Below are 22,461 nucleotides of genomic sequence, written 5' to 3' on the forward strand. Positions count from 1 at the left end.
CATCCTTCCAAACACCATTGTCTTCCCCTTTCCATATGCCCATACCCGCCCCTAAAAAGCACAAAAAAAAGGGAAGAGAAGCAACCCAATTTATTGAGCAACCCAAAAACATTTTTAATTAACAACACCACAATACAAAGAGCATACACGGTCCCAGATACAACAAAGAAAGCACAAACCCCCACCCCTCCCCTTCACAACAAAGTCCCCCTTCCACCATTCCACACCCTCTCTTTATGAATGCCTCCGCTGTCTCGAAGTGTTCCCTCGAGTTGTGTGTGACTGTCAACTTTGCCGGGTAGACCACTCAAACGCACTCCACTTTTGCAAAGTCTGCCTCTGCCTTGTTGAAGGCTACCCATCTTCTTGCCAATCCACAGTGACATCTTGGTACATCTAGATACCACTGCCTTCCCACCTTACCTCAGGGTACTGCTTAGCCCATCACAGCACCTTCTTCATCTGGTAGCTTGTTAACCTGTGGCTTCGTCTGGAGTGATCAATGTGCCCTATCCAACTTGAAAGGTGGGAGGGTTCTCCCCCCACAACTTCCCAAACATTGCTGAAAAGTGCTCATTCGGCCATGTGCTCTCCATACTCTCGGGCAGCCCTGTGATCTGCAAGTTCTCTGCAGAGACCTATTTTCCAGGTCCTCGGCCTTTGCTCTCAGGCTGTTATTACTATCCTCCACCTTGAACAGCTTGGCTTCCAAAGTAGTGAGCTGGTCACTGAGCCTCAAATGCTGCCTTCACCCCCTTCAATACCTCACCATGGGGCAACACTATTAAGCAGTGGTTAACGCTGTTGCCTCATGGCGCCGAGTACCCGAGTTCGATCCAGTGTCTGTGTGTAGTTTGCACATTCTCCTCATGTCTGCGTGGGTCTCAGCCCCCCAACCTAATGTGCAAGGTAGGTGAATTGGCCATACTAAATTGCCCCTTAATTGGGGGAAAAAAAGACTTGGGTACTCTAAATTAATTTTTTATAAAAAAGGAAAAAAAACTCACCCAATTGCCGCCCTCATCGGGCCAATGAGTCGTCCACTCGCTGCTTAAGATGCTCCAGCATTTCCCTCCCATGCCATTAAACTGCCGCTGCCATCACCTCTCCCAGCCTTTCCATCGTAACCAGAGAGGCCCCACCCAGAGAGCTCACCTCTGCTATCTTTCCTCCTACCGCACTCCTCGCTGAACCTGACCCTGCCGGCAGACTAGCACTCACACCTTTCTTCAAAGTATTCTTTCTTTGGCTTTTAGACATCCTTTTGTAACGAACGTTCAGTTGGGAAAGGTTTCCAATCAAATTCTTCCAAAACGTTGGTGAAGAAGGCCAAAAACTAAGAATTCTGGCGGGAGCTACCCAACGTGGATCTCCTACGTGTTTCCACCGGAGGTTCACCCCCTCAACCTCGCTGTTAACCACCTGCCCAATCTTTGTGTCATCCACAAATTTACTGATTCTACCACCCCAAGTAGCCATCTATGTCATTTTGTATCAATGATGAATAACAGGACCCAGCACAGATCCCTGTGGTATGCCACTGGACACTGGCTTCCAGTCACTAAAACAGCCTTCTGACTCCTAAGCTAATTTTGAGTCCACCTTATCAAATTACCCTGTATCCCATGTGCATTTGCCACCTTTATAAGTCTCCCATGTGGGACCTTGTCAAAGGCTTTGCTGAGATCAATGTGAACTAAATCAACTGCACTACCGTCATCTACACATTTGGTCACCTCTTCAAAAGCAACATTCAAACAAAATAAAGTCACCGCCTAATACTGCTGAAAGCCTGTTTGCCTTTTGTAGTATACCATACTGTTCAAAACCCTGAAAAGGAGGTATGGTATTGTTTGTGCAGGTTTTTCCTCGTTCTTTCATGGGATGTGGGTGTCACTGGCTATGCCAGCATTTGTTGTCTTTCCCTGATTGTCCTTGAAAAGGTGATGGTGAGCTGTCTTCCTGAACCGCTGCAGTCTGTGTAGTAGGTAGTCATCATAGTCCTCTGATCATAAGCTGCTTTCCCCTTGAGGGGGAGAGCTGACTGGTGGTGATTTAACCAGAGGATCACCACACCTCGGGCGAGGGGCAAGGTTGAGAAGGCGGATCTTCATGTATAACCCAGCCAGTACGGGAATTGAACCCACGCTGCTGGCCTCACTCTGCATCACGAATCAGCTGTCTGGCCAACTGAGCTAAACCACCCCCTAGGTACTCCCACAATGCTGTTGGGGTGGCAGTTCCTTCACTGTCTCTGTGAAATATGATCACCGTTCCAGAATTTTGACCAAGTCAGGATGTTGTGTACCTTGGAAGGGAACTTGCAGGTGCTGGTGTTCCCATGCATCTGCTGCCCTTGGTGCCGAGGACTTGGGTTTGATCCTGGCACCGGGTCGCTGTTCGCGTGGAGTTTGCACATTCTCCCCATGTCTGCGTAGGCCTCACCCCCACAACCCTTATGCTAGGTGGATTGGACACGCTAAATTGCCCCTTAATTGGAAAATAAATAATTGGGTACTTTAAATTAAAAACAAAAGACATGTATGATTTGATAACTTGTCTGTTAGTTGGCTTTGTTAAACAGATTACAACTGAAGCTGTTTTTTTGTGAACTGTGGGACATGATGCCTGAATTGTTTCTGTTGCAGAATTTGGTGGATTTGGTTCTGTTAGTGGAAAAATAGAGATTGAAATAAAAATAAACCATGAGGGGGAAGTAAATCGTGCCCGCTACATGCCTCAAAATCCTTGTATTATTGCTACGAAAACTCCCTCCAGTGATGTGTTGGTCTTTGATTATACCAAACATCCTTCCAAACCAGGTAAGCAGTTTTGACTGAATAATGTGGTGGTGATGTGTTATTAATTAATTCCACTTTCTTGAATTTATATTAAATTTTGTAAACTTTATTTTTGCCAATGCTTTGCTTGTGAAAAAGGAATAACTTGGAATTCATCAAGCACACTGCCAGTTTTGCTATTTAACTAATGAGTAGTGTTTCTCTCATGACGACAAGTTGAACTGGACAGTTCTCAAAATCTAGCAATTTCTAAACGACCTGAAGGAAAATCATACATTTATGACTCAAACCACTTCAATATGATGAATTAAATAAAATATTAATATCTTCATCTAAAAACGACTTTAAATGCAATGCAAACTTTTCTATCTTAAGAGCCTGCTTTATTTTAAAACTAAAGAAAAATCTTTGCCAATGTTTAGTCAGTCATTCATGGCACAGAAGGAAGCCAGATCCATGGCAGGTCCCCATTGAGCAGTCTATTCAGTCCAATTCTCTCTCTTTGGGGAATGAAACCCACGCAAACACAGGGAAAATGTGCAAACTCCACACGGACAGTGACCCAGAGCCAGGATTGAACCTGGGACCTCAACACCATGAGGCAGCCATGCTAACCATTGCGCCACCGTGCTGGCCTGTCTGTACCTGTCTTATACCTCGCAAATCTAACGTCATCTTTGCTCAAAGGAGAATAGTCCCAACCTTTCCAAACCAGCCATGTAATTAAAGTCCCCGAACCTGGAATCATTCTGGTGCATCACTGTACCCTCCAGGTGGTGACTAGAACTGGACACAATCTAGTTGGGCCCTAACCAGAGCTTCATAAAGCTTCATCATTTCCCTGCTTTTTGCATTCAATGCTCCCAGTTATGAATCCTAAGATCCCATGTGCTTTGTGAACCACTCGCCTCAATATACCCTGCCATGGTCAAAGATTGGTGCGCGTGCACCCTTGGGTCCCTGCATACCTTTTAGAACTGTGCCATTAAGTCTATATTGCCTCTCCGCATCCTTCTGCCCACCCAGACTTCTGTATTAAATTCCATCTGCCCCTTGTTTGCCCATTCTACTAGCCTATGGTCCTGTTGATGATTTGAATCATCCTCACTGTTTGCCACTCCAAATTTGGTATCATTGGAAGTTTTATTCTATTCCAAGAGCCAAGTCTATTTCCTAGCACTCTCACTTGGTCAACACCACTGTCCACCACCCATCATTAATGACCCTCATTCCATGGTTCTCAATTTTGTTACTCGGCCTTCTGTGCTTTCTTAAAATCCATATAGACAGCATCCACCACATTCCCTTCATGAACCACCTGTTGGGTTAGATTAATCAAACACGGTCTATCTTTGAAAATCCATGCTAGCAATCCTTCATTCAAACTTCTCCAAAGAGAGATTTATTAAAAAGCGGTAGCGAGAAAACGGAATTATAGACCAGTTAGCCTGACGTCAGCAGTGGGGAAAATGCTAGAGTCCATTATAAAAGATTTAAGAGCAGAGTACTTGGATAATAATTGCAAGATTGAACAGAGTCGGCATGGATTTACGATAGGGAAATCCTGCTTATCAAATCTACTGTACTTCTTCGAAGATGTAACTAGTAGAGATGATGAGCGGGAGCCAGTGGATGTGGTTTATATGGATTTTCAGAAGGCTTTCAACAAAGTCTCACATAAGAGATTAGCATGTGAAATTAAAGCGTATTGGATTGGGTGTAGTTTATTGAGAGGGGCGAAAACTGGTTGGCAGACGGGAAACAATATGAATAAATGCATGTTTATTTTCCAAATGGCATGCAGTGATTAGTGGGGTACCACAGGGATCAGTTCTAGGACCCCAGTTCTTCGTGATATGTACTAACGATTTAGATGCTTGCCAACTGTAGGAGAAATGCCAAGAACAAAATGCTGACCTATGCACCACCTTTGTTGGCCTAACCAAGGCCTTTGATACTGTTGTCCATTAAGGGCTCTGGTAGATTGTGCAATTTGGGTGCCCGGACAGATTCATTCAGATGGTTCGATAGTTCCATGGAGGCATGCCGGTCCGCATCCTTGATGACCGTAAGCTGAAGCAAACCAGTTGAAACGGCTTTTTGAAGACATCCAGCCAGAGTCTGCAGGAGTTCTAATAGGAGCCAAATCTGTTCTGGAAAATAGGTTAACCTTATCTAAAGGGATGAGGAAAGAGATAACACAAGCCATAGCTCAACAGTTAAATTTGCCAGAGACACATGTTGAATCATTTGAATTAGCTAGAATTCAATTACAAATGAAGCAATTAGAAATGCAGGAAAAACATAAAGATATAAAACCCAATAAATTGGAAATGAAAAAGAGATTGACAATGGCAGAAGAACAGGAAAAAGTGAATTTGAACTTCACAAAATAGAAATGACAGGGAGTTGGAAAGAAAAAGAGAATATTGGAGTTGAAGACAGAAACTGTCTTGGGGACGGAGAAATACTTTCTAGTCAAAAGCTTAGCAGGGGTATGTTTAAAGGTATTGCCAATATTTGATGAGAAAGATGTGGAAGCTTTTTTCATCTTATTTGAGAAAGTGGCAAAACAATTGAATTGGTCAAAGACCATGTGGGTAGTCGTGTTGGTTCAAATAAAGCTGGTAGGTATAACTAGTGAAGTGTTTGCATCACTATAGGTGGACCTATCTAGAGATTATGATCAGGTGAGGAAAACCATATTAAATGCACATGATCTAGTGCCCGATATGCATATATTATTAATATAACTGAACAAAATCATTTTGCTCTAGGGGAATTAATTATTTTGGAGGAAGGTAAAGGAGAACCTGTGTGGAAGAGTAAAAACCGCTCACTTGGCATCAGAAATGGCAGATGATTTAAAGCAAAGTCTGGTTTTCGACATCAATATCAATTTGTGGAGGTTAAAAACTGGGGAAATGAGAAACCACAGGTGGCCAATACAAAGGAGATTTATTTGATAATGTTAAGAAGGGTGCTTCTGAGTAAAAAGGAAACCTATAATAGTGGAAGAGAGATAAGAAAACTCAAATGTTTTCATAGTAGTAAAGTTGGACATGTGAAGTTGCAGTGTTGGTAGTGTCATGTGAGAGTACCTAATGGGTATTTATAAATGGGTGTGTATATAAATCTCTGTAGTGAGAGTACCTTTAAGAAATGGGTGTTCACAACTGCAGTGATGTGAGAGTGGGTGGAGCTGGGCTGTCTGTCTGCTTTTTACTTTAGTTTTTGAGCAGGCTGCAGGGTGTGTTTTAGTTTAGTTTTCAGGGTTGGAGCTGAAGCCAGACCAAGCAGGTGTACTGCTGTTCTCTCTGCCATCAAAAGACTATCTCTTGATCATTTGGTGAATTCAGAATTATAAAGGTTTTCAGTAGTGACTTTAACCTCATGTGCTTCTGATAAAGGTTTTGTTTTTAAGTCGTATGGATGTTAAAAAGGAAAGCTTAAAGGTGCACTTGGTGTTGTAGTCTTTGGGGGTTGTATTTGAATTAATGGTTGCGGAGATGTTCACTGTTTTTAAAAAGGTAAACTTGAGTTCATAGAATAAACATTGTTTTGCTTTAAAAAATACTTTTCCATTTCTGCTGTACCACACCTGTAAAGTGGGCCGTGTGCTCCCCATACCACAATCTAGTAAAAGTTGTGGGTCAGGCGAATGCCATGATACACTTTGGGGTTCTCTAAACCCTGGCCCAAATCACATTGGGGGCTCGAGGGGGATAAAAGTCTTATCTATTGGATTGGCTTAGTGAACTTAAAGACAGTGAGGGGTGAGCATATTGTGGGTGCTTTTCAGGTGTGGTATTTTAGTTTAAGTACGGAGTGTGTTGTGGACAATGGCTCTTTCAGAGGCTCAGAAGTTTTTGGGGTGGAGATGGTCACACGCAGTACCTTAGGACAGAGATTAAAAGCAGACTGTTAGATTTGGCAAAAACATTGCAGTTAACACCTGACAATATGTGAAATAGATGAAGTTATTATGGCGGTGGCTAAGCATTTAAAGTTGCCTGAGATACAGTTTGACTCATTGGAAATATCAAAAATTCAGTTGCAAATTATAACAAGTGGAACATGAGAAAGAATTAAAGCAGCTTGAATACAAAAGAGAGAGAGAGAGGAAAAAGAAAGAGAGAGAGAGAGAGAGAGGAAAAAGAGAGAGAAGAAAGGAAAACTGAAAGAACAGCCCTAGCAGAACAAAAACAAAGAGAAAGGGAGATACAGATCAGGGAAAAAGATAAAGAGAGAGAGTTTGAACTTCAGAAAATGGCCATGAAACATGACAGTCAGTTAAAATTGGCAGACATAAAGGGAAACGTACAATTGGATGATAGTGATGAGGACAGTGATAAAGAGCGTCATAGTCAAAGGCTTGGTGGGGATCTATTTAAATATGTCCAAGCATCGCCCAGGTTTGACGAGAAGGAGGTAGAAAAGCCTTTTTCATTTCATTTGAGAAGGTGGCTAAACAAGTGAAATGGCCACAGGACATGTGGGTATTACTGATTCAAACAAAGCTGGTAGGTAGAGCTAGTGAAGTGTTTGCACCACTACCAGAGGAGGTATCTGGAACGTATGAGGAGGTGAAGAAATCCACCTTAAGTGCATATGAGCTAGTGCCTGAAGCTTACAGACAAAGGTTTAGAAATTTAAGGAAAGAACTTGGTCAAACATACATGGAGTTTGAAAGGCTCAAACAGAGTAATTTGACAGATGGATAAGGGCTTTGAAAATAGACCAAATATATGAAGCTGTCAGACATTATACTTTTGGAGGAGCTTAAAAATTCAATTCCTTATGTAGTGAGAATTCATGTGGAAGAGCAGAGGGTTAAAACTGCAAGATTAGCAGAAGAAATGGCAGATGATTATGAATTAGTTAATAAATCAAAGCTTGGTTTCCGACATCAGTTTCAGCCTGTGAGGGATAGAAACTGGGGACATGAGAAATACTCAAGTGGTAAAGGTAAAAGTGATCTGATGGGAGATAATAAGGAGAGTACCTCAGATTAAAAAAAAAAATCCAGGAGGGTGGAAAAGAAATGAAAAGTTTCAAATGTTTTCGCTGTAATAAACTAGGCCATGTAAAGTCACAGTGTTGGTGGTTGAAGAAAAGCACTGGGAAGGCTGATGTAGTAAAACAGGATAAGACAGTGGGGTTTGTTAAAGTGGTAAAGGAAAGCCCAAGTGAAGTGAAGGAGGTGCAAATGATTGTACAGCCTGATCAAGAGGTGATCGATAAGAAGGTGCCAGATCTCTTTAAAGAATTTACTTGTGTGGGTAAAGTTTACACGTGTATCAGGAGGAGTAGGTAAAGAAGTCACAATTGAAGAGATACGGGAGTCAGTCAACCTTTAATGGTAACCAAGAGGTGTGTAGTTTGGGAAGAATGTTGCCAGAAAAGGTGGTAATATGTGGAATTCGGGGTGAGAGGAGTAGTGTTCCATTATATAAGATAAGGTAGGAAAGTCCAGTGAAGAGTGGTGAAGTGGTAGTAGGAGTAATAGAGAAACTATCTTGTCCAGAAATACAGTTTATCTTGTGCAATGATATAGCTGGATCGCAGGTGGGAGTGATGCCTACTCGTGGTTGATAAGCCAGTGGAAAATCAGACAACTGAAGTGTTGAAGGGCGAATATCCTGGAAATTTTCCAGATTGTAGTAACAAGGTCGCAAAGTCACAGGTTGAGACGAGGAGAAATCAGTGAAGATGAAGTTGAAGTGCAATTATCAAAAACTATTTTTGATCAGTTGGTTGAAAAAGAACAAGAACAGGTGGAGGATGAGGCGGATATTTTTAGTTCAGGAAAATTGGCGGAGTTACAACAAAAAGATGTAGAAATAAAATGGATGTATCAGAAAGTATACATGGAAGAGGAATCTGAGTGTATATCAGGGTGTTATTACCGTAAAAGTGATTTCTTGATGAGAAAATGGATACCTTTACATATGCAGGCGGATGAAAAGTGGGCAGAAGTTCATCAAGTAGTATTGCCGGTAGGGTATAGAAAGGAGGTGTTGCGAGTTGCACATGAGGTACCAGTGGGAGGTCATTTGGGAATAAGGAAAACTCAAGCTAAAATCCAGAAACATTTTTATTGGCCTTGACTACATAAAGATGTAGTTACATTTTGTCAGTCATGTCACATGTCAAGTGATAGGGAAACCTCAAGCAGTAATAAAACCAGCGCCCTTAATACCCAATACAGCTTTTGAGGAACCTTTTACAAGGGTCCTAATTGATTGCGTATGACCGCTTCCGAAATCGAAAAGTGGGAATCAATATCTTTTGACGATAATGGATGTGTACTAGGTTTCCAGAGGCCATTCCAGGACCTAATATTATAGCTAAAAAGATTGTGGAGGAATTACTTAAATTCTTTACTAGATATGGACTACCCACAGAAATACAGTCGGATCAAGGATCAAATTTTACCTCCAGGTTATTCAAAGAAGTTATGGATAGCTTAGGAATAAAACAATTTAAATCAACTGCGTACCATCCAGAATCACGGAGTGTTAGAAAGGTGGCATCTGTTTGAGGGCTTATTGTCACGATTATCCAGCGGATTGGGATAAAAGAATTCCATTTGTACTGTTTGCAATTAGGGATGCGCCTAATGAGTCAACCAAATTTAGTTATTTTGAACTAATTTTTGGTCATGAGGTAAGAGAACCACTTAAATTGATTAAGGAAAAATTGGTGAGTGAGAAATCAGAAATTACATTATTGGATTACGTGTCAAATTTCAGGGAACGTTTAAATAGAGCAGGTGAATTGTCTAGACGACATTTAAAGTTGCACAAAATGTGATGAAACGGGTAGTGGACAAGAAATCCAAAGTTTGTAGTTTTGCCAGTGGGGATAAAGTTTTAGTGTTGTTACCAGTGGTAGGTGAACCTTTAAAAGCAAGGTTTTGTGGACCGTATCAGATTGAAAGGAAATTAAGTGAGGTGAATTATGTGGTAACGCCAGATAGAAGGAAAACTCACGAGTGTCTCATGTGAATCTGCTTAAAAGGTACTTTGAAAGGGAAGGAGAGAAAAAGGAGGAGGTTTTAATGATTCTAACTCCGTGATGAACCAAATCCAGATGACTGTGATTTTGACATACCTGAAATTAAATTGGAAAATGAGGATGGTCTTAGAAATTGGGATAAATTGTTGAGTTATCTTCCAGAGGAAAAACGGACTGACCTGAAAGAGTTATTGATATCGCTTGGGCAAGTTTGTCGAAATAAATTGGGATGTACTAAAATGGCTATACATGATGTAGATGTGGGAAATGCTGTTCCAATCAAACAACATCCAAACAGACTTAACCCTTTGAAATTGGCACAGGTTAGCAAAGAGATTGAGAGTATGCTTAAAAATGGCATAATTGAAGTGGGTTGCAGCCAATGGAGCTCACCCATCGTGATGGTACCTAAACCAGACGGTACCCAACGGTTGTGTGTGGACTATAGAAAGGTGAATGCAGTTACAAGAACGGACTCTTATCCTATCCCACGTTTGGAGGATTGCATTGAGAAAGTGGGACAATCGGCTTTTATTTCCAAACTAGATTTACATAATGGTTACTGGCAAGTACCTTTATCTGAAAGGGCGAAGGAGATTTCGGCTTTTGTGACTCCAGATGGTATATACCAATTCAAAGTTATGCCATTTGGCATGAAAAACGTCCCAGCCACATTTCAACAGTTAACTAACAAAGTTGTTTCAGGATTACCCTAATTGTGCGGTATACATCAACAATCTGGTCATTTTCAGCCAGACATGGACAGAACATTTGAAACATCTGATGGAGTTATTCGATCGACTTCAGGAGGCGGGTTTGGTGATAAACCTAGCCAAAAGTGAATTTGGAAAAGCCCGAGTCACTTTCCTTGAGGAGTTTCCAATACCCTCAAGATGAAGAGAAATAATGCGATTTCTTGGCATGAGTGGATTTGATCGAACATTTTGCAAAGGTTTTGTAGCGTGGTTGCTCCACTGATGGACTTGCTGAAGAAACGTCAAATTTCAGTGGACAGCGGACTTTTAACATGCATTTGACTGCCTGAAAGATGTGATGACCAATGCTCCTGTGTTGGAGAATTACAAGGGACTCTGATCAGATTGAACTAAAATATCTGACTTTAAAGAGAAATGCCGAGGCGTAGAGAAATGGCCGGATCGTGCAGAGACCTTCTTGTTCAAAGAGACTGTCAATCGAGAAGGAATTTCAGTTGGAGGAAGATAAACGTGTCATGTGAGAGTACCTTTAAGAAATGGGTGTTTATAAATGGGTGTGTATATAAATCTCTGCAGTGAGAGTACCTTTAAGAAATGGGTGTTCACAACTGCAGTGATGTGAGAGTGGGTGGAGCTGGGCTGTCTGTCTGCTTTTTACTTTAGTTTTTGAGCAGGCTGCAGGGTGTGTTTTAGTTTAGTTTTCAGGGTTGGAGCTGAAGCCAGACCAAGCAGGTGTACTGCTGTTCTCTCTGCCATCAAAAGACTATCTCTTGATCATTTGGTGAATTCAGAATTATAAAGGTTTTCAGTAGTGACTTTAACCTCATGTGCTTCTGATAAAGGTTTTGTTTTTAAGTCGTATGGATGTTAAAAAGGAAAGCTTAAAGGTGCACTTGGTGTTGTAGTCTTTGGGGGTTGTATTTGAATTAATGGTTGCGGAGATGTTCACTGTTTTTAAAAAGGTAAACTTGAGTTCATAGAATAAACATTGTTTTGCTTTAAAAAATACTTTTCCATTTCTGCTGTACCACACCTGTAAAGTGGGCCGTGTGCTCCCCATACCACAATCTAGTAAAAGTTGTGGGTCAGGTGAACGCCATGATACACTTTGGGGTTCTCTAAAACCTGCCCCATAACAGCAGCTTAAGAAAAGTACTGTGAAAACCGCCTCAGTCAAACAGTATAAGCCAGTGGGGTTTATTGAAGTTTTATTAAAGCATTGACCCAGTTAAGAGGTGTGACAGTGTCCAGCCTGTTCGGAGGTTGGTAGACAAATGGGTACCAGAACATTTGAAGGATTTTATTTGTAAGAGTAAGGTTTCCTCTTGTGTACAAGGTGGAGTAGGTAAGGAGATTAAGATTGAAGGTCTAAAGAAGCAAGTAAATCTTTAATGGTGAGAAAAAAGATGTGTAGTTTGGAAGGAGGATTGCCAGAAAAATGTGCTAATATGTGGAATTAGTGGTGAGAGGAGTAGTGTGCCACTGTGTATGGTAAGGTTGGGGGAAAATGAAATGGTGCTAGGGGTAATGGAAAAAATATCTTTTTCAAGAGTGCAATTTATTCTAGGTACTAATAGAGTTGATTCACAGGTGGGAGTACAGCCTACTGAAGTTGAAAAGCCAGTAGAAAGTGAAATAACTAAGATGTTGCAAGAAATATATCCAGCAGTGTTCCCCGTGTGATCACCAGACCACAAAGCCACAGGTTGAGACAGGCAGAAAAGAACTTGAGGGGTACTGATAGGGAGGTTGAGATCCGTTGTCAGAAACCATGTTTGATCAGATGGTTGCTAAGGAGCAAAAGCAGGTGGTGGATGAAGTGAATACCTTTATCTCAAGTCAGGTGGTTGAATTACAGCAGAAAGATTCCGAGATAAAGCAGTTAGATTCCGAGATAAACCAGTTGTATCAGAAAGCATGTATGGAAATGAGTGTAAACCAGTGTTATCACATGAGAAATAATGTATTAATGAGAAAATGGAGACCGTAACGTGTTCAAGCAGATGAGAAATGGGCAGTTCAAGTGATATTACTGGTGGGCTTTAGAAAGGAAGTTTTGTGGAAAACACGTTAGATTCCAGTAAGGGGTAATTTGTGAGTAAGGAAAACCTTTTGTAAATGTTTTTTTTTGTTTTCAGCAAAATAATATGAAACCATAAATGCGAGTTACAATCTTTAAGTACATGACAAACAATCACGAGCACAAATTAACATAATGCCCCAGAACTAAACTAAATTCCTTAACAAACTGACTGAGACTAGGGGCGTCATTCTCCGACCCCCTGCCGGGTCGGAGAATGGCCGTTGGCCGCCGTGAATCCCGCCCCCGCCGAAGTCTCCGCTCCCGGAGATTGGGCGGGGGCGGGAATCGGGCCGTGCCGGTTGGCGGGACCCCCCGCTGGATTCTCCGGCCCGGATGGGCCGAAGTCCCGCCCAGGAATTGCCTGTCCCGCCGACGTAAATCAAACCTGTTATTTACCGGCGGGACCAGGCGGCGTGGGCGGGGTCCTGGGGGGGGGGCCCCCACGGTGGCCTGGCCCGCGATCGGGGCCCACCGATCTGCGGGCGGGCCTGTTCCGTGGGGGCACTCTTTCCCTTCCGCCTCCGCTACGGCCTCCACCATGGCGGAGGCGGAAGAGACTCTCCCCACTGCGCATGCGCGGGAAACTGACAGCGGCCGCTGACGCTCCCGCGCATGCGCTGGGAAACTGACAGCGGCCGCTGACGCTCCCGCGCATGCGCCGCATTTCCGCGCCAGCTGGCGGGGCAACAAACGCCATTTCCGCCAGCTGGCGGGGCAGAAATACCTCCGGCGTCGGCCTAGCCCTCAATGTTGGGGCTAGGCCGCCAAAGATGAGGAGCCTTCCGCACCTTTGGGCCGGCGCGATGCCCGTCTGATTGGTGCCGGCTTTGGCGCCAGTCGGCGGACATCCCGCCGTTGGGGGAGAATTTCGCCCTAGCTCTTTGAAAAGTAAATGAACGACTGCCATCTTGGATAGAATTCTTCCACCAACCCATTCTTACATTTGGAGAAGGCCAGGAGGTCACCTGATCAAGCCGTGGCTCTGTGCGGAGGAGGAGACTTCCACCCAAGCAGAACCCGCCTCCGGACTGTTAACAAGGCAAAGGCGAGGACATCCATCCTCACCCCCCCCCCCCCCCCCCCGCCGTCTGCAGCACCAGCAAGTCTGATACCCTGAAAATGGCCATCAGTGAAGGCAAGCATTCCGTATGACGTCTTGACTACCGTGTCCACTTGTGCTGCTACTTTCAAAGATCTGTGGGCCTGCACGCCCAGATCTCGGACTTTGTAAATTCCTAAGAGTTTTGCCATTTACGGTATATTTCCCCTCTTATGTTAGACCTACCAAAATGCATTACCTCTCATTTGTCTGGATCAAACTCCATTTACCATTTCTCTGCCCAAGTCTCCAACTTAGGACAAGACCAGAACATAGTGTGGGTAGCCGCCCCCGAGAACAACACTCCCATCTGTCCTCCACCCCAGAGAAGAATCCACTCAACGCCGATGATGGGCCCTGTCTGCACCACCTTGAATTGGATCAGACTAAGCCTAGCACATCAGGAACCAAAATGAAAATGCTGGAAAATCTCAGCAGCATCTGTAGGGAGAGAAAAGGGCTAATGTTTCGAGTCCAGGTGACCCGTTGTCATGGCATCAGGACGTGGATTTGACTCTGAAGGGATTCGCTTTGTACCTCGTCATCCTGGACGGGAGCCAATTCACCCTCCCCTTTCACCATTACTTCATTCAACAGAGCTGACTCCGCTGATAGGATCTGGCCGTATATGCACAAAGCAATCCCCCAGCTACAAAAAACCTCCACCGGGGAGAGGGTGGTGCCAAGGGGAAAGAGGGAAAAGCTTTATGTGAAAAATCATGTATCTGAACAGATTGGAACCAGGGTATTTAAATTTCTCTGGCTTCTTAAAGCTGGCAAACCTTCTCTTCATGAACAGGTTCCCATACCTCTCCCAGCCCTTCCCTCCTCTGACCTAAACGCCAAGTTCAAACCTGCTGGCAAAAAAGGTGATTATTGCAGATAGTTTCAGATCGTTGTAGGCCCCTGCTGTCTGTACCCATTCCAGATTCTCAGGTGGACACCACTACCAAATTCAAGGAAAATCTTGCTGGAGAGAATGGCAGTGATGCGGTTACTAATGCACCATGGCTTTCAGGAATTAGCCTCCATTTGGCCCCATATGGAACCGAGATCACTGATCACTGAACCACCCTAGTACCTTCTGAATATTGGCTGTCCAATAGTAAAGAATAAATTGGGTAAAGCCAAGCTTCCTGATTGCCCATCTCTCTGGAGGAATGCCCTACTCTCTGGAGGAACATTGTTCGGATTCCTGGGGCCTTAACCTTAATAAATCAGGACACCCATTTATTAATTTTGACAAAGTAGGACTTTGGGAGACATTGAAAAGGAAATAAAAATCTCGGGAACACAGTAATTTTAATAGTCTGAACCCTGTCCACCAAGGATTCCGAGATAACTAAAGCTAGATTTGGCACGGTGAAAAACTGGCAACCCCGGACAGGTTCCCCTCCCCAAGGAGGATTAACTGGGAAGTATTCGTTCTTCTCCAATTTCAACTTATACCCAGAGAAGGAGCCAAAGCTTACCAGTAGCTTCATTATCTCAGAAGCAGGCCATCCACATCCAAGGACACTCTATGCTCCTCCCCTCTCCGATTTATCCCTTTCACTTACTGTAAGACCTCAGCACTATGGGAAGCGGTTCTATTGCCAGAACAAGCAGGAGTGGAGATATCTCTGCCTCGTGCCACTATTCAGCGGAAAGGTAGCCCAAATTAAAAGCATTCGTACGAATGTTGACAATGGGGGCCCTATGCAATAAACGAAACCAGGATATAAGCTTTTATCCAAATTTCCCAAGAATCCAGAGATATTCCCACTCCACTTCATCAAACACCAACAATCGGAACATAAGAACTAGGAGCAGGTGTAGGCCATCTGGCCCCTCGAGCCTGCTCCGCCATTCAATGAGATTGTGGCTGATCTTTTGTGGACTCAGCTCCACTTTCCTGCCCGAACACCATAACCCTTAACCCCTTTATTCTTCAAAAAACTATCTATCTTTATCTTAAAAACATTTAATGAAGGAGCCTCTACTGCTTCACTGGGCAAGGAATTCCATAGATTCACAACCCTTTGGGTGAAGAAGTTCCTCCTAAGCTCAGTCCTAAATCTACTTCCCCTTATTTTGAGGCTATGCCCCCCTAGTTCACCTGCCAGTGGAAACAACTTGCCCGTATCTATCCTATCTATTCCCTTCATAATTTTATATGTTTCTATAAGATTCCCCCGCATCCTTCTAAATTCCAACGAGTACAGTCCCAGTCTACTCAAGCTCTCCTCTTAATCCAACCCCCTCAACTCTGGGATTAACCTAGTGAATCTCCTCTGCACACCCTCCAGCACCAGTATGTCCTTTCTCGGGTAAGGAGATCAAAACTGAACACAATACACCAGGTGTGGCCTCACTAACGCCATATACAATTGCAGCATAACCTCCCTAGTCTTCAACTCCATCCCTCTAGCAATGAAGGACAAAATTCCATTTGCCTTCTTAATCACCTGTTGCACCTGTAAACCAACTTTTTGCGACTCATGCACTAGCACACCCAGGTCTCTCTGCACAGCTGCATGTTTTAATATTTTATCATTTAAATAATAATCCCTTTTGCTGTTATTCCTACCAAAATGGATAACCTCACATTTGTCAACATTATATTCCATCTGCCAGACCCTAGCCCATTCACTTAACCAATCCAAATCCCTCTGCAGACTTCTGGTATCCTCTGCACTTTTTGCTTTACCACTCATCTTAGTGTCGTCTGCAAACTTGGACACATTGCCCTTGGTCCCCAACTGCAAATCATCTATGTAAATTGTGAACAATTGTGGGCCCAACACTGATCCCTGAGGGACACCACCAGCTACTGATTGTCAACCAGAGAAACGCCCATTAACACCCCCCCCCCCCCCCTTTTTCCTTTCTATTAATTAACCAATCCTCTATCCATGCTACTACTTTCCCCTTAATGCCATGCACCTTTATCTTATGCAGCAACCTTTTGTGTGGCACCTTGTCAAAAGCTTTCTGGAAATCCAGATATACCACATCCATTGGCTCCTCGTTGTCTACCGCACTGGTAATGTCCTCAAAAAATTCCACTAAATTAGTTAGGCACGACCTGCCCTTTATGAACCCATGCTGCATCTGCCCAATGGGACAATTTGCATCCAGGCGCCTCGCTATTTCTTCCTTGATGATAGATTCCAGCATATTCCCTACTACCGAAGTTAAGCTAACTGGCCTATAATTACCCACTTTCTGCCTACCTCCTTTTTTAAACCATGGTGTCACGTTTGCTAATTTCCAATCTGCCGGGACCACCCCAGAGTCTAGTGAATTTTGGTAAATTATCACTAGTGCATTTGCAATTTCCCTAGCCATCTCTTTTCGCACTCTGGGATGCATTCCATCAGGTCCAGGAGACTTGTCTACCTTTAGCCCCATTAGCTTGCCCATCACTACCTCCTTAGTGATAACAATCATCTCAAGGTCCTCACCTGTCATAGCCTCATTTTCATCAGTCACTGGCATGTTATTTGTGTCTTCCACTGTGAACACCGACCCAAAAAACCTCAGCCATTTCCTTATCTCTCATTATTAAATCTCCCTTCTCATCCTCTAAAGGACCAATATTTACCTTAGCCACTCTTTTTTGTTTTATATATTTGTAGAAACTTTTACTACCTGTTTTTATATTCCGAGCAAGTTTACTCTCCTAATCTATCTTACTCTTTATAGCGTTTTTAGTAGCTTTCTGTTACCCCCGAAAGATTTCCCAGTCCTCTTGTCTCCCACTAACCTTTGCCACTTTGTACACTTTTTCCTTCAATTTGATACTCTCCCTTATTTCCTTATATATCCACGGTCGATTTTCCCTCTTTCTACCGTCCTTCCTTTTTGTTGGTATAAACCTTTGCTGAGCACTGAAAAATCGCTTGGAAGGTTCTCCACTGTGCCTCAACTGTTTCACCATAAAGTCTTTGCTCCCAGTGTACCTTAGCTAGCTCTTCTCTCATCCCATTGTAATCGCCTTTGTTTAAGCACAAAACACTGGTGTTTTATTTTACCTTCTCACCCTCCATCTGTATTTTAAATTCCACCATATTGTGATCGCTCCTTCCGAGAGGATCCCTAACTATGAGATCATTAATCAATCCTGTCTCATTACACCGGACCAGATCTAGGACTGTTTGTTGCCTCGTAGGTTCCATTACATACTGTTCTAGGAAATATTGCGGATACATTCTATAAACTCCTCAAGGCTGCCTTGACCGACCTGGTTAAACCAATCGACATGTAGATTAAAATCCCCCATGATAACTGCTGTACCATTTCTACATGCATTCGTTATTTCTTTGTTTATTGCCTGCTCCACCATAATATTACTATTTGGTGGCCTATAGACTACTCATATCAGTGACTGTTTCGCCTTCCATTTCCTGATTTACACCCAAATGGATTCAACCGTATCCTCCATAGCACCGATGTCATCCCTTACTATTGCCCGGATGTCATCCTTAAATAACAGAGACACCTCCTCCCTTACCATCCATTCTGTCCTTCCGTATAGTTTGATACCTTTGGATATTTAACTCCCAGTCGTGACCATCCTTTAACCATGTTTCAGTAATGGCCACTAAATCATAGTCATTCATGATGATTTGCGCCATCAAATCATTTACCTTATTCCAAATACTACGAGCATTCAGGTAAAGTACACTTATGTTGGCTTTTATACCTGTTTTGAATCTTAACACCTTGATCAGTAACCTCGTAAGTTATTTTTCCTCTTTTCTCCTAATTTTCCTAGTCGTTGAACCCATATCTTCATGTAACCATTTATGTTTTTGCTTCCCGTTTTATTCCTTTTTGTATTACGGGGCCTATTCACTGAGCTTCCCTCAGTCACTGTACCTTGTACTGTCGTCCTTTTTGATTTTTGACAATGGCCTCTGCCTTACACTTTCCACCTTACTGCCTTTTGTTTCTGTCCCTGTTTTACTACTTTCCGACTTCCTGCATCGGTTCCCATCCCCTGCCACATTAGTTTAAACACTCCCCAACCGCTCTAGCAAATAGCCCCCCTAGAACATCCGTTCCAGTCCTGCCCAGATGTAACCCGTCCAGTTTGTACAGGTCCCACCTCTCCCAGAACCGGTCCCAATGCCCCAGGAATCTGGAACCCTCTCCCTGACACCGTCCCTTCAGCCACGTATTCATCCTATATATCCTGTCATTTTTCTACTCTTGACTAGTACGTGGCACTGGTAGTAATCCTGAGATCACTACCTTCGAGGTCCGATTTCTTAACTTCCTTCCTAGCTCCCTGTATTCTGCTTTTAGGACCTCATCCCTTTTTTTTTTTACCTATGTCATTTGTACCGATGTGCATCACGACCACTGGCTGTTCACCCTCCCCTTCCAGAATGTCCTGTACTCTCTCCAAGACATCCCTGACCCTAGCACCAGGGAGGCAATATACCATCCTGGAGTCTCGTTTGCAGCCACAGAAACACCTGTGTATTCCCTATATAATTGAATCCCCTATAACTATTGCACTGTCACACTTATCACCCCTCCCCTCTGCAGCAGAACCAACCGTGGTGCCACGAGTTTGGCTGTTGCTGTTTTCCCCTGAGAGGCCATTCTCCTCAACAGTATCCAAAACAGTTTATCTGTTCTGCAGGGGAATGGCCACATTCCGGTTCATCTCCGGTTCGTGCACGGAGGAGAGAGGGCAACAATAAACAGAAGACTTGTTTTGGCTGACGGTTGCTGACCCTCGACAAAGCCTGTCTGGTGGTCAGAGATCACCTCTGGGAAGTAGGGCTCCAACCACAGTGTCAGCACTTTTGCAAGTAACTTGGCATTTAAAAGTGAAACCCACACTCTTTAGGCTCCTTAGGCGTCATTCTCCGACCCCCCAGCGGGTCAGAGAATGGCCGTTGGCCGCCGTGAATCCCGCCCCCGCCAGTTGCCGAAGTCTCCGGTACCGGATATTCGGCGGGGGCGGGAATCGGGCCGCGCCGGTTGGTGGGCCCGCCCGCTGGATTCTCCGGCCCGGATGGGCCGAAGACACGCCGATAAATTGCCTGTCCCGCCGGCGTAAATTAGAGTACCTATTTACCGGCGGGACAAGGCGGCGTGGGCGGGCTCCGGGGTCGCGGGACGATCTGACCCCGGGGGTGCCCCCACGGTGGCCTGGCCCGCGATCGGGGCCCACCGATCCGCGGGCGGGCCTGTGCCGTGGGGGCACTCTTTTCCTTCCGCCTTCGCCATGCTCTCCACCATGGCGGAGGTAGAAGAGACTCCCTCCACTGCGCATGCGCGGGAAACTGTCAGCGGCCGCTGACGCTCCCGCGCATGCGCCGCCCTGACGTCATTTCCGCGCCAGCTGGCGGGGCAACAAAGGCCATTTCCGCCAGCTGGCGGGGCGGAAATCCCTCCGGCGCCGGCCTAGCCCCTCAATGTCGGGGCTCGGCCCCCAAAGATGCGGAGCATTCCACACCTTTGGGGCGGCGCGATGCCCATCTGATTGGCGCTGTTTTGGGCGCCAGTTGGCGGACATTGTGCCGTTTGGGGAGAATTTCGCCCCTAGTCTTTTTAGGATCAACGAAATAGAGGCTTGCCCAAGTGTCGAGGGCAGCGAACCCAAGGAGTCATTAAACGTATCTAAAATTAGAGGCACCAATTATTCAGCAAATGTCTTGTGAAACGCAATGGAGAAGCCATCAGTCCCAGGAGCTTTACCTGTCTGCATCATCACGATGCATTTCATAATTTCCTCTGGGCTCATCAGGGATTCCAACCCTCTCCTCCACAGTTGGGATGGATAAACCATCCAAAACATCAGTCGTGACCGAACTCTCCCGACGGGGTCTCTGGTCTATAATTATCCCGATAAAGCGACTCAAACTGCATTGACCTGACATGGGGCAGAAGCCTGGCTGCCACTTAAGTTCTGTACGTGTACAATCTCCTGGGAAGCCATCTGCCGTGTCAGCTGGTGAGCTAAGAGTCAGCTGGTCTTCTCCCGATGTTCATATAAAACACCCCTCGATTGTCACAGCTTTCCCACCGCCTATCCATTGATAATTCAAATTGAGTTGCAGACAAGCCCACGGCACCATGCCCGTTAGCTACCTCTTTGGCTAGCAGGGCGGCTCCCGCCCAGAATGAAGAAAAATGCAGGAAAAAAAAGCCATAAAACTTAGTTATCCAACAGGGTGCTATATTTTTTCACAAATAAAACAAAAACCCAGAAAACTAAATCCCTACCCAAACCCAACTTGCAAAATATTCAACCCCAACCAGAACAGTAAAATGCAAACATGGCTCTCAAAATACCCGGCGCCCAGCCTGTGCTTCTTTACAAAGGAATTGACCTCTCCCGGCTCATCAAAAAAATGATTTTCCCTTGAGTCATTCTTAGCTGCACTGGGTACACCATCCCAAACTGGACTCTGCTGCTTTCTTTGACAGCTCCGCTCCCACATCCCGACAAAACCTGATGATGTGGCCTTCCCATTTGTAACCACTATGTCCCCTTGCCCATCTTGGGGCCCGTTCTTTTCATGGAAGCTGTGAAACTTCATGATTATTGCTCGTGGTGTTTGCTGGGACGAGGCTTCTGTCGAAGTGTCCGTTGGGCTCGGTCCAGCTTGGGAGGGCATGTGTGTCTACCCTCCTCCCACCATCTTCCCAAGTAACTCCTCAAAATGCTCTGAGAGTTGGGCCTTTCCACCCCCTCCGGCATCCTCACATTTCTGACACTTTGCCTCCTGCAGCAATTCTCCACATCATTCACTTTGGCCTTCAGTGCTTTATTTGCATCGCCCATCTGAGACATCGCCTTCCAGAGAGGCAGTCTGGTTGCTATGCCTTGAAAGGGCCACCTCTATGCCTTGTATCATGTCTCCATGTAACCTTTCCCATTTCATTGGTCCTCTCCCAATGCCAAACGAATGTTAGCCAAGGCCTCTTCCACCGATTTCGGAGGTCCCACCAGGACACAACCCACCAGTGTTTGTCAAATTCTGCAGCCAAGGTGCCACTAAGCATCTGCTGTTAGTGTAGTGGCCTGAGTCCCAGAGGCTGCCTCTGCCATTTTGTCCACTGATGAGCCCTGAGAGGCCTCCGACTCAGTTGATGAACTTCGACATTCGGGCTCCCCCCCGGACATCCCCTCGGGCGTAAGGAAACCCCAAGCACACATAATTGGCCTGGGCTGCATAAGGGTGTAGTTGAATTTTGCCATTCCTATCACAAATATCAGGTAATAGGGAAGCCTCAAGTGGTAATCAACCACTTTTTATACCCATTCCAGCATTTGGGAGACCTTTTACTCGGCTCCTAATTGATTGTGTGGGACTCTTGCCTAAAACAAAAAGTGGGAATCCATATGTGCTGACCATAATGGATGTGTCTACTAGATTTCCGGAGGCGATTCCATTAAGAAACATTACATCTAAGAGGGTTGTAGAGGAGTTAGGGGCCATCTCACAGAAACCTATAACATTCCAGCAGTATTAGACTTGGTTGATGCTTGAAGGATGTTGCGAAAATGAAACGCCTCTTTGGTTTCCAAAGTACTTGCACTTTGAGTCTAACTCCATCATCTTAATCCGGACTTCTACTTTAGTCTGTCTAAATGTACGAAGCATTAGCTTACAGCTGAGTTCTGTGCCCAACTTCCTTTCCCATATTTGATCAGTTATTAAGACTAGATTCCTCTGAATGTCTTAAGTATTCTGCTTTTGGCTAACAAAGCAACTAAATGGTGAGTTTGCTGAA

General features: G+C 44.6%; 1 protein-coding gene across 3 annotated transcripts in view; it reads left to right on the forward strand.

The window, feature by feature from the left end:
• LOC140411047 (histone-binding protein RBBP4) overlaps positions 1–22,461 on the forward strand; it is a 74,863-nt gene that overhangs the window by 14,567 nt on the left and 37,835 nt on the right. For all 3 annotated transcript variants that reach the window (XM_072500037.1, XM_072500046.1, XM_072500055.1), the window contains exon 5: positions 2,649–2,822. In XM_072500037.1, the coding sequence (XP_072356138.1) occupies positions 2,649–2,822 (174 nt within the window). The remainder of the gene's footprint in view (positions 1–2,648; positions 2,823–22,461) is intronic.

The sequence above is a fragment of the Scyliorhinus torazame genome, chromosome 1 (genome assembly GCF_047496885.1).
Source record: "Scyliorhinus torazame isolate Kashiwa2021f chromosome 1, sScyTor2.1, whole genome shotgun sequence".
Taxonomy (NCBI): Eukaryota; Metazoa; Chordata; class Chondrichthyes; order Carcharhiniformes; family Scyliorhinidae; genus Scyliorhinus; species Scyliorhinus torazame.